This window comes from Abramis brama, assembly GCF_963993115.1.
Source record: "Abramis brama genome assembly, chromosome: 11".
NCBI classification, from domain to species: Eukaryota; Metazoa; Chordata; class Actinopteri; order Cypriniformes; family Leuciscidae; genus Abramis; species Abramis brama.
The window spans coordinates 34,998,147-35,010,060 of NC_139973.1; the positions used below are offsets into that span (position 1 = coordinate 34,998,147).

At 37.0% G+C, this 11,914-nt stretch overlaps 1 protein-coding gene across 2 annotated transcripts; it reads left to right on the forward strand.

The window, feature by feature from the left end:
- The first annotated feature begins 564 nt into the window (after nucleotides 1–564).
- Nucleotides 565–9,327, forward strand: odad3 (outer dynein arm docking complex subunit 3). 2 transcript variants are annotated; one of them, XM_084128664.1, is made up of 13 exons: nucleotides 565–840; nucleotides 1,036–1,148; nucleotides 1,242–1,319; nucleotides 1,448–1,648; nucleotides 2,128–2,229; nucleotides 3,301–3,426; nucleotides 3,827–3,949; nucleotides 5,585–5,728; nucleotides 5,843–6,003; nucleotides 6,154–6,310; nucleotides 7,263–7,412; nucleotides 7,600–7,684; nucleotides 9,049–9,300. In XM_084128664.1, the coding sequence occupies exons 1-13, from the start codon at nucleotides 756–758 to the stop codon at nucleotides 9,177–9,179; spliced, it is 1,656 nt and encodes a 551-aa protein (XP_083984790.1). In that variant the 5' UTR covers nucleotides 565–755; the 3' UTR covers nucleotides 9,180–9,300. The 2 variants fall into 2 exon arrangements, with proteins under 2 accessions (XP_083984790.1, XP_083984791.1); XM_084128665.1 differs by having other exon boundaries at nucleotides 621–840; nucleotides 6,157–6,310; nucleotides 9,049–9,327.
- The last annotated feature ends 2,587 nt before the right edge of the window (nucleotides 9,328–11,914 follow it).

Sequence of the window (11,914 nt, forward strand, 5' to 3'; positions counted from 1 at the left end):
TCTAACATAATTTTTCATGAAAAATCATGATTGTATTTATTTATTTTTCGAAAGTAAGGTTAATGTAAGCAGCTTCTTGCAATACTCTCCTAAATGCGTAATAAAACCTAAGTGCAAACATTACCGATTTAATGACCGTCCTTTATTTTTCAGTGCATTTGTTTTACAATATATTGCTATTACTGTCATGGGATTAATATTATAACTATTATTGTGTAGTAGTGTAATGTAGACAGACACAACTAAAAGAGGTTTGCATTTTTCTTTGTTTAATTTGCACACTGAATATGGGTTGGAGCTTTTAATTTTGAACTCTCAAAGTGCACCAGATTGATGAATTTAACATTAAAATGCACAAATCCCCACAACCCCCTTAAGGCCTGAGGTCCCACCACAGATTTACCAAAATTCCTGTGAGAAACACTGGTATTGCTATGCCAATGCAGTTTATAGCTTGTTTTTTTGGATTCATCACTGTGGAGTATAGTTCAATTGTATTAATAAATGACAATTTTGTACTTCATCTGTTAACTCTCACTCGTTCCTTCTCGCTCATTAGTTGGGGGGTGGGGGGTGGGGGGTGGAGGGCGGTCAGGGACCTGGATATTGGATAGGGGGCGCTAAAGGGAACCACTGAGCTTCACTGTGGTTCAGTTGCTAAGCATCGAGTTTCAGACACAAACGAGGAGGCTGTTGGCACGGCGGTAGAGACAGAATTCTAAATTTAAACCTCAAAATAATAAATATTCATAAAAATGCCTGTCACGTCTGTCTCAGGGGGCATCAAGCACTCTATCCATAATCAAATTTCGGAGCTCCAAAGAAAAATTCAACTTCTGGGTAAGTTTTTAGCTTATTAAGCTAAAACAGTTAACTTAAAACTTGCTTAAATATTCAGTAATATTGCTAAAGTAGTGGAGTAATAAGTATTTCAACTGTTTTCTTATTATTGTTCTTATTAATCATTCTCAAGGAAAGTTAATATTGCATGCATGACATTACACCGCTGAATGTTTTTCTCTCTCCGTCCACTAGAGGGAGACAGAAGCGCGTATTTCGAAAGCTCTCAGGCTGCCATCAAGAAGAACAGAGAAACCATCTTTCAGCTAAGACATGAGAATAAAAACCTGCACAAGAAACTGGCTGAGGTCAGACACACATATGTAATGTTAAAACATAACCATATAATTTAAGCAACGTTATAGGTGTATTTGATGCATATATTGGTCATGGTTGTCCAGGGAGATGAACAAGCAATCAAGGATGTTTTTCATGGCCGTGGGATTGAGAAAGCATCATTCAGGAACATGTCTGTTAAGGTGGGTTATTTAAAGTTATTTAAAAACCTTTTTTTCACTTCTTTCACTTGTACTCTCCAGTTAAATTGCCCGTGGTTACAGAATCACCTGCATATAATTTGTGGTTGACAGTAATTTTTGTTGTGCAGTCAGCTCGGACGGTGCTGGAGAAGGAGGTGTGTGATAAAATGAAGAAGCTGAATGCTATGAAACACACCACTCAGACACAGAGGCAGCGTTTTGAGGACTTGAAGCTCCAGTACGAGAACACGAAGCCACAGAGCATGAAGCCGAAGCCACAGAGCAGAAGCCCTCTGCCTGACAACCAGAAACTAGAGGAGGAGGAAAAGGTAGAAACTGTCTTTTTTTCCTGTGCATTTTAGATGAACACTGGTGAATCTTACAATTTAAGAATCGTCCAGGTTTCCTCCCAAAATCAAATGGAAAGCAGTTAGAAAATGAAGCCTTTTTCTGTAGGCTAATTTAAAAAAAAAAAAAAAAAAACCTGAAAATGATCCTGTCCAAAACCATGCCCACAATGTGTTTTATTATTACTATTATTATTATACAATCTAAACAATTCGCGAAAATACCATTTTTTTGCATACCATAATGAGAATTACAGTAAAGAAGGGAACTCTGCCAATAAGTTTCCCTAAGTGGTCATTCTTCCTATGTAAATTCTCTTCTTCCTTCTCTCAAGTCTTTCGTCTTCCTCTCTGTCATGATTAGTGGTAAGCAGAGTGTTTACCCGCCCTGTATTGATGAGCACAATTAAAGATGTTAGTTCAAGCAAGAAAATGAATGAACTTGTGTGCTTGTTGTATAGAAATTGCGCATTCTGGAAAACCGATTGGAGAAAACGCAGCTGAAACATCATGAAGCAGAGCATATAATGCGAGGATACCTTAAACTGAAGGACCACCTACAGGTATCTGAAAAAGAACAGATGAACTGGATTCATGTACAGACTGACACAGCACACAAGCATAAACCCACACAGATGTGTATTATAAAGCATGATACCCCATATATGTGATGGGGAACATTTAAGCAATCCAATGTATCCAATGACACTCATACACTACCATTCAAAAGATATTCTTATTCTTATAATAATAAGAAATGTTTCTTGAGCACCAAATCAGCATATTAGAATGATTTCGGAAGGATCATGTGACACTGAAGAGTAATGGCTGCTGAAAATTCAGCTTTGATCACAGGAAAAAATTACATTATAAAATAGATTAAAATAGAAAACAGTTCTTTTAAATTGTACAGGTGAGCATAAGAGACTTCTTTCTTTAAAGGGTTATTTCAACCAAAAATGAAATTACTCTTCATCTTCGGAACACAAATGAAGATCTTTTTTATGAAATCTGAGAGCTTTCTGTCCCTCCATTGACAGCTACGCAGCTACCACTTTCAAGCCCCAGAAAGGTAGTAAAGACATCATTAAAGTAATCTATTAAAAATATTAAAGAGTGCTTTGTTTGCGCAAAAACAAACAGAATTTACCACCTTATTTACAAAATATTAATCTCCAGCATGCGTTCATGCAACAACGTCTGCTTTTGCGTCAACACAACACACATGCGCCATGGTGCTCTCGTGAACGCGCAATGGAAATTAATATTTTGTAAATAAAGTGGTAAATTGTGTTTTTTTTGCGCAAACAAAGCACTCGTGTCGCTTCATTAAGTTGAGGATAAACCACTGGAGACACATGGATTATTTTAATGATGTCTTTACTCCGTTTCTGGGCCTTGAAAGTGGTAGTTGCATAGGCTGTCAATGGAGGGACAGAAAAATATCTTCATTTGTGTTCCGAAGATGAACGAAAGTCTTATGGGTTTGGAACCACATGAGGGTGAGTAAATGATGATAGAATTTTCATTTTTGGGTGAACAATCCCTTTAAGATTAAAACTCTTAGCGACCCCAATCTTTTGAACTGCATGGTAAATAAACATTTATGATTATCCTCTTATTTGTTTCTTCAGGAAGACAGTCTTACATTTCAGCCCCAGCTGGACAGGATGGAGGCAGAGATCCACCGGCAGACACAAGTGCTCAAAGAACTGCAGGTCATGAACAGTGACGCTCACTTGTCAAAGGATGCAGCCAAGGTAAAGACAAAACATTTAATAAATGATAATGTATGAGATAATAAAGCAAGCATATGTGTAAGTGTGCCATGGTGAAGGTTGTGCAAGTAATGCTTCTCGTAAAGAGTAGGGGTGTAACTCCGGTGTCCTGCCCAAATTCCCTCCGTTGGCCTTTATCAATCATGGCCTACTAATAAGAATCCTCATGCTTTCAATTGGCTTTATCACTCTCTCTCCTCTCCAGCTATAGCTGATGTGTGTGTGGTGAGCGTACTGGCGCCGTTGTTCTGACAGTGGATGTTGCACACTGGTGGTGGTTGAGGGGAGACCCCCTGATTGTAGAGTGCATTGGGTGTACAGTAGTACATAATAAAGCGCTCTATAAATGCCTTATTTCATTAAGATGTGTGTGTGTGTCCAGGCTGAGCTGCAGCTTCAGGAGGAGCAGGTGTACAGAGAGCGCAGAGAGCGAGAGAAAATCCTCTCCCGCTACAAGAAGCAGGCGGAGGAGAGGATTGCTCAGGCAGAGAGGATGAAGAGAAGAGTAAGCATCTTCCATCACACATCAGCTAACAATGCAATACTCGAATAAGCATAAAAATATGTGTGTCATACTAATAGCACTTCTCATGTGAAGTGCACAGGAGACTGGACTCGCAATTGATGTTAATAGAGCTTGGTGTTAGCATGCTGCAAAGCTCACAACACAAATAATAATAAAATAGACAATTCAACTATTTATGAGTATATACACTACCGGTCAAAAGCTTGGAATAATTATGATTTTGTAAAGTCTCTTATGCTCATCAAAGCTAATTTTTTTTATTGAGAAATACAGTAATATTGTGAAAAATATTATTACAATTTAAAATTACTGTTTTCTATTTGAATATATAATTTATGCCTGTGATGCAAAGCCATCTTTTTAGCATCATATACAGTCTTCAATGTCACATGATTCTTTAGAAATCATTCTAATATGGATTTGGTGCTCAAGTAACTTTTCTTATTATTATCAATGTTGAAAAAGAGTTTTTGCTGCTTAAAGGGATATTTCACCGCTGGAAAGATGAATGTGTATTTAAATTGGGTCATTTATGTAGTAGAAATGTAGCCTGGAAATCCAGACCTAAATCTAAAAGATGGTCTGGCGTCGACTAATGAAAATCGGCCAGCTCGAGGGGCGGCACCGAGCATGCATTTGAAAATCTCACTGCACGCAACTGGATAACACTACGACCAATCACAACAATAAACCCCATACGCTTAGCTACCAGCGGAGCTAACTGGAAGATTAGACTCTTGCCGTATCCGGTCGGCAAAACAGCAAAAACGTCCTTCTTGCAAAGGAACGATTCGAGCGGCGTCTTCTGTTCCTGTTTTAGATAAAAAGCCAAGTCTAACTCGTTCATTGTAGCAGCCAAAGCCATTTCAAACAACTGGTATTCATCCATAGCCATCTTGCAATGTTTACTAATGACTTCGACGTCACAGCGCTGTCGTCATCTTTAGCTCGCCTCTGGCCCGCCTATATCAGATAACCCGATGTGATTGGTGCAGCTCAGATCGAGGGGCATATTTAATGAGCATCATTACTCGACACCAGAGTAACTCGCTGAGCAAATTCAACTTGTGCTCTCACGAGAACTCTGGATTACCAGGGTAGTAGAAATGTGAAATTATTTTAGAAGTTGGTGCCTTCTAGACTGAGAAAAGCCAGAAAATGTATTTTTGGCTCATGTGGATGAAAGACAATGAGGGAGGGAAGCACAGTCATTCAAAAATACTACCGGGTTTCTACTGATACAAAGCTTAATGCTAATCGGTGAAGTATCCCTTTAATAGTTTTGTGTGAACTGTGATACACTACCGTTCAAAGGTTTGAAAAAAAAAAAAAGAGAAATTAATACTTTTATTAAGCAAGGATGCATTAAATTGATTACAAATGACCATAAAGACACTCACAGTTTCCACAAAAATATTAATATTTTCCATTACTGATAAAAACCATTATTAATAACTGAACTTTTGACCGGTGTTGTATCTTTCTCAACATTTATTTTAGACCGTTCTTTTCACTAAGCCTTCTCCGCTTGGCCAAAACTAGGTATCTCAGAATGATTTTGTCGAGTTTATTCAGCCATCTCCCCTCCATTCCCCTTCCGTCTGTTACGTCTAGCCCCAGTGGGCGGCCATGCACCCCGATGAGCTGAGCAGCGAGGCCCAGCGCAGTGCCAACGCAGTAGAAGAAGTGGAAGCCATCTCTACTTTTGAGGAAGCTTTCCAACAAATAAAAGAGGCCACTGGAGTCACAGACTCACAGGTGAGGACAGACTACATTCAGTTGTCTTCAGTGTCTATAGATTACTCCTTGTTAAGCAATGTTAATTCTGTTCTTGTGTTAAGCAATGTTTATTCCGTATTTCTCTTGTAATAGGAAATAGTGGACCGGTTTATCTCTCAGGGAGAAACACAGGAACATTTGGAGAAGATGAAGGCAGAAAATGAGAGAATGCTGCTTCAACTGAAGGAAGAGAGGAATACACTGCAAACTCAGCTTCAGGATATGAAATACTCACGAGAAACTGAACTCTCAAGGTGAGAGCAGACATTGTAGGCAGTATGAAATGAATACTAGTGCTATGATATCACTTCACATGCTCTGTTATTGTGACTCAGTAATAACATAACATTATTGTCCTCTGTCAGCTCTCTAATTCTCTTCTGTGCATGTGTTTGGTTGTTTAGCAGCCAGCAGATGCTGCAGGATTGTGAGCGTCAGCTGCAGCAGGAGCAGCTGCACCGTGATGCAGTTAAAGATCGTATGGACAGACTCAGACATACACTAAACACTGTCAAAGCAGGAGTGAAGCAGCTCAGTGACAAACTACAGCACATACCACTGGTACTAATGAATCTTAATACATAAAAAATAAATAAACACCCTGGTTTCACAGACAAGGCTTAAGTCCAAGACTAAAATGCATATTTGAGCTGTTTTAATCTTCAAATATGTCAGTGACATTGTTTTGTCTCGAGATGCACGACAGAATTTTTTTTTTTCTATGGCATGTTTATAAAAGCTACTAAAATGTCCTGATTGAACTTAGGCCTAATCCTGGCTTAATCTAAACCCTGTCTGTGACACCAGGCCTAAACATGGCTTTTTGTGAACCCGGTTAAAGGGTTAGTTCACCCAAAAATGAAAATTATGTCATTAATTACTCACCCTCATGTCGTTCCAAACCCGTAAGACCTTCGTTCATCTTCAGAACACAAATTAAGATATTTTTGATGAAATCTGGTGGCTCAGGAGGGGCTCCAATGACAGCTATTTAATTAACACTTTGAAGGCCCAAAAAGGTAGGAAATACATCGATAAAATGGTCCATGGGACTACAGTGGTTCAACCTTAATTTTATGAAGCGTCGAGAATACTTTTTGTGCGCCAAAAAAACAAAATGTCGACTTTATTCAGTCATTTCTTCTCTTCTGTATCAGTCTCCGACGCGTGTTCATGAGAGCACCACAACGCATGCGCGACCTTCCTCTGCTTGTAGGTTATATATCAGAACGCCAGGTGCTGCGTCATCACCACACACACACACATGCGTTGTGGTGCTCTCGTGAATGCGCGTCGGAGACTGATACATAGTATAAGTAGTGTATTAGAATGGGTTTTTTTTTTTTTTTTTTTTAAATTGAGTAGAAACTGCATAAGAAAAATTCATTAAAAAGTGTCCAGGGATTATAGTTAGTGATTAAGGAAACGTTTTTACATTCAAACGATGCATGCATGAAATGTATAGCTGAGCAGAGATTAGAAATATCTGAGTATTTCTCTTGGTCTCTGGCAGATGAAGGGTCCGACACCACAGCTGCCTCCAGACTCAGAAGAACCAACGCTGCAGCTGATGTCTGAGGCTGAGCAGAAACTGATGCTTCTGAAGGAGGAACTGCAGGGCAAAGATCTGGCAACCATCCTGAAGGAGATGGAGGAAGAGGAGGTGAGGAACAATGATTAGTCAAGTTGCTGTTTTTGTATTTTGGCTTGTTGAAGATTTGTAACTAGTGAAACACTGACTATTTTGTTTACTTTAGGAATATATGTCATATTTTATTTTTTTGGAAGTTGAAAAAAAAAAACGCTTACTAATATTACTAATATGTTGTTTATTTCATGCCCCTTTGCAGTTCCCTGCCAGGATAGCAGGAAAACTACCTCAGCACAACACGCGCATTCAGTTGCACGAGGCCCAGAAACAGGACTCTGTTGATGGTGAGACACTAGCTCATATCACCATGGAATCTCATTTCTGCCACATAAGAGATAAATCATGCTTTGGTGAAATACCAAGTCATAATTATGAGATTAAAAAGTCTAAATGTTTTGTCACAATTATGATATTTTTTCTATAACTTTTTGTTTTAATTTCATCTTTTTATGTTATAATTGTTTATATATTTGTTTATATATTGTTTATTATATTTTTGACTTTTCCTGATAATTATTTTTTTTTTTGCCATAGTTGACTTTTTATCTCAGAATTTTGACTTTTGTCATAATTGACTTTTCCTGATAATTAATTTTTTTATGCCATAATTGACTTTTTATCTTAGAATTTCAACTTTTTGTAATATTTCACTTTTCCTGATAATACAATTTTTTATGCTATAATTGACTTTTTATCTCATAATTTCAATGTTTTGTAATACTTATGACATTTCTTGATTCATTTAAATATTGTTTGCTAGAATGTACTTTTTATCTCACAATTTCAACTATATATATATATATATATATATATATATATATATATTATAAAATATAATATATATATATTTTATTTTTATTTTTAATGACTTTTCCTGATCATTTAAATTTTTTATGCCATAATTGACTTCTTATCTCATAATTATTGCTTTATGGTGGAAATGGGCTTCCATACATGTATCATATATCTGAATTAAGCTTTTTGGGGCGTGAAGTCACACATTTCAGGGTATTTATATGGTAAAAAAAAAAACCTCTGCAATAAAAAATCCTACTTGATATTTTCCCAAATTATTTTTAGCTTGAAAAATATATTTGATCATTCATCAAGGTATAAAGAAAATATGCTATTAGTTTTTACTTGATGGTTACACCACACGACATTTGTTAAATTTAAACTTCTTGTTGAACATAAAAGCCATATGAAATCAACATGGATACAAAGATTACATACAGTATATCTAAGAACTTTTTTCCCATTATACTTATTTATCTTGGGCACTCTGATTTCCATTTTGCACCAGTGATCACTGGTTTGTGAACTTGGAAAGCTCTTGACCAGGAACGGTCATGTGTATTTTGATGTACACAGTTCAAAAGCTCCCTCTTATCAAGATGTTCACCTGTGCTCTTCTGATTTAGTCGCATTCCTCAATCTGTTCTGTTGTACAGAGTGATGGTGGATTTGTTAATGTCTCAAAGGCCAGATCACATTTACGTGTGATTGTGTGTGTGACTGAGACTGGCCTACGTACATGGGAACTATGAATGCTGTTGATCCATATGTACAGGGAACAATAACAGAACTATTACATTTAGCACAGAGCTGACACACACCTTACACACCTGCATGTCTTTTCTGTCAACAGATGAGGACGACAGTGGCGACGATGAGGGTGATATCATCACCCGTGTCACCCTGAAGCAACAGTCGCAGTCAATCATTGACACAAACAGCAAGAGGAAGACTCGCATTAAAAAGAGGAAGGGCAAACTCTGACCTGATCCAGACACTGGAGTGTTCATCAACATTTGACAGAGTTTAAAACATGATCAGCTGTAGCTTTATCTCCCTTCTGTATGTCTGCACATTAATGCTTTGGAAAATAAATGAATTACTCAGCTGATGTAGTTTGATTTTAATACTGTAAATGTATTAGCTGCGTGTTGTTTGTGCATAATTGCTTGCATGCCAGAAGACTCTAACGTGACACCTAGTGATCTCAGTTCTCACATGGCACACGTGACGCCTGTGTTGAAGATAAAGCCGAGATACAATCTCAGCACAGAATTTGACAAATGTCCTGTGGATCCCTTGATTGTTGCTAGAATTGATTGCATACATGCGCAACGTCAGTGACGTTTATAATGTTACAAAAGAATGCTGTTCTTTTGAACTTTTCATTCTTGAAAAAAAAATTATCACTGCTTCCACACACAAAAAAATAGCAGCAAAACTGTTTTTACCATTGATAATAATAATAAGAAATGCTTCTTCAGCACTAAATCAGAATCGTGTGACACTAATGATGCTGAAAATTCAGCTCTGATCATATGAATAAATTACATTTTAAAATATATTCAAAAAGAAAACAATTACTTTATATTGTAGTAATATTTCACAATGTTGTTTTATTGGGTTTATTGTATTTTTTGATTAAATAAATGCAGCAGCCTTGATGAGCATAAGAGTCTTTCAAAAACATTTAAGAAATCTTACTGACCCCCAAGTTTTGAGTAGTAGTGTATAGTGTAAAATTTAAATAATTAAAAAATGTATAAACCCACAAGAAAATGAAGAACTTGGTTTCTCTAGAGGCATTTACACTGTTAAGAAAATACCTGGATTTTATCAATGATTTGATATCCGCATTGTACTTACTCTTAATGCTCAAATCATGGATGTCTTCATAACAGAGGTATTCAGAGGATTCTTTGTTGGCATAATATTGTTTCCTCTTTTGAGAATTGTTTCATAACAAAACATGATCACAGACATTTTTAAGGTAATACAGTGAATCAATGAAATTCCTGCAACATTTCCATGTACAGGTCAGGTTCCCTGTCTATATTACTGTAAAGTCCTTTCCTGACCTTGTTATATAACACTGGAGGCACTGAAGCAGAAAACAGTGTGACCGGCTTAAGGTATAAGAGGGTGTGTGTGTGCATTACATTAGGCCTCAGAGCTGAAGCATGCACTTAAGAGATAATAAAGTTATAATCCAGGGTTCTTTTCTGTGCATGTCATGGTTTTATCATCCCCAGTGTGCCTCTATTTCGGCTAATTATCAGCATTAATTAATCTTTATTCACAGTTGTAAATTAGAGTTTAACGCCATAAATGAAATCACTGCTGGTTTATTTCTGATTTGACTGTCAGCCAATGAGTTTTCTGTTCTATCTCTCCTAAGAAAATAGGGTTATGTAAACAATATCATTATATCAATATCAATATCATAGTCATTTGTAATTCAAAGATTCTGCATATGTTTTGATGATGATACTTGTGCATGAGCTTCACATAAGACTCCAGAGAAATGTGTGTGTCATGTATTTAAACAAAGCATTTTCCTGTTAAATGTCACATTCCGCAAATACAGGACACTTACATTAGGTCAAAGTCGCTGTAATCTTTACTGACATTGTCCGTAATGATTACTGAGATGGCACATTCGGACGGAACTAAAATCACTGAGAAGCTCAGGTCTGGTAATAATTACTTTACCCCACCTCTCCATGTTAAACTAATCTAGTCCAATAGGGCTTAGGACAAAGTGTTGTGCGATACATTATCTAACATGAAACTGACCTTTTTTTCCTGTATAAATGTTTGGCTACTGTTAGGCTACACTGTCAGAAATAGGGGTACATTTATGTCCCCCAAGGTACAATATACACTAACGTACCTCATAGGGCTTATTATTGGACCTCAAGGTACATATATGTGCCTTTTTGAGGGTCAAAAAGCATTAAAAGGTACATATATGTACCGTTTCTTTTAAAGGTTAAGGTACAATATTGTACCCTTGAGGGTACAGCCCCAGTGACAAACCATTGTACCCCTAAAGGTACAATTATGTACTTTATTTTCTGAGAGTGTACTGTTAATTTATAATCATCCCTTTAATGTTTGTTGCTATAGAAAATTGAAAATTCACACAAATCAGCGTAATATACAGGCTATATAGCCTAGCTCATACAATAATCTGTTGAGGTTGATTGCCAACATTTCAGAACATAATAGTGCCAAATGCAGATGTATGAATTGATTAGGGTTTTTTTTTTTTCGTATGCGGACATATCTCATAGATATCCAAAACTACTTTATTTAGAGTCATTCCAACAAAGATTTACATGAATCATAACACTTGTGAATAAAAGTCAATATGACCCAGAGGCACCACATCGCTGTGACTGAGTAGGCCTAGTTTTAGTCTGAATCTGAATCATACACCCTGATGAGCAACTATGACATTTTCTCTGCAATTTCAATGCTGCTTTATGGTGAAAAGCGCTATACAAATTAATGTGAATTTAACTGAATTGTACTATTTCATAATTACCGCACTCTGGCAACCGCGCGCTTTTCAGGTCCACGCGCAAGCGCACGATACTCCTCGTGAGCATCAAAGATTTTTTGTTTCCACGCTAAATGTAAAGACAACAATTGCAAAATTGCTTATTGGACACAAAATTGCTGTTCAAAAATAAGTTAAAAGAGGAGGTGGTATG

Coding starts and splice junctions, on each gene's coding strand:
- odad3 (XM_084128664.1), top strand. CDS start 756: ATGCCTGTCACGTCTGTCTCAGGGGGCATCAAGCACTCTATCCATAAT. Junction 3,427..3,826: donor TGTCAAAGGATGCAGCCAAG/GTAAAGACAAAA, acceptor GTGTGTGTCCAG/GCTGAGCTGCAGCTTCAGGA. Junction 3,950..5,584: donor CAGAGAGGATGAAGAGAAGA/GTAAGCATCTTC, acceptor TGTTACGTCTAG/CCCCAGTGGGCGGCCATGCA.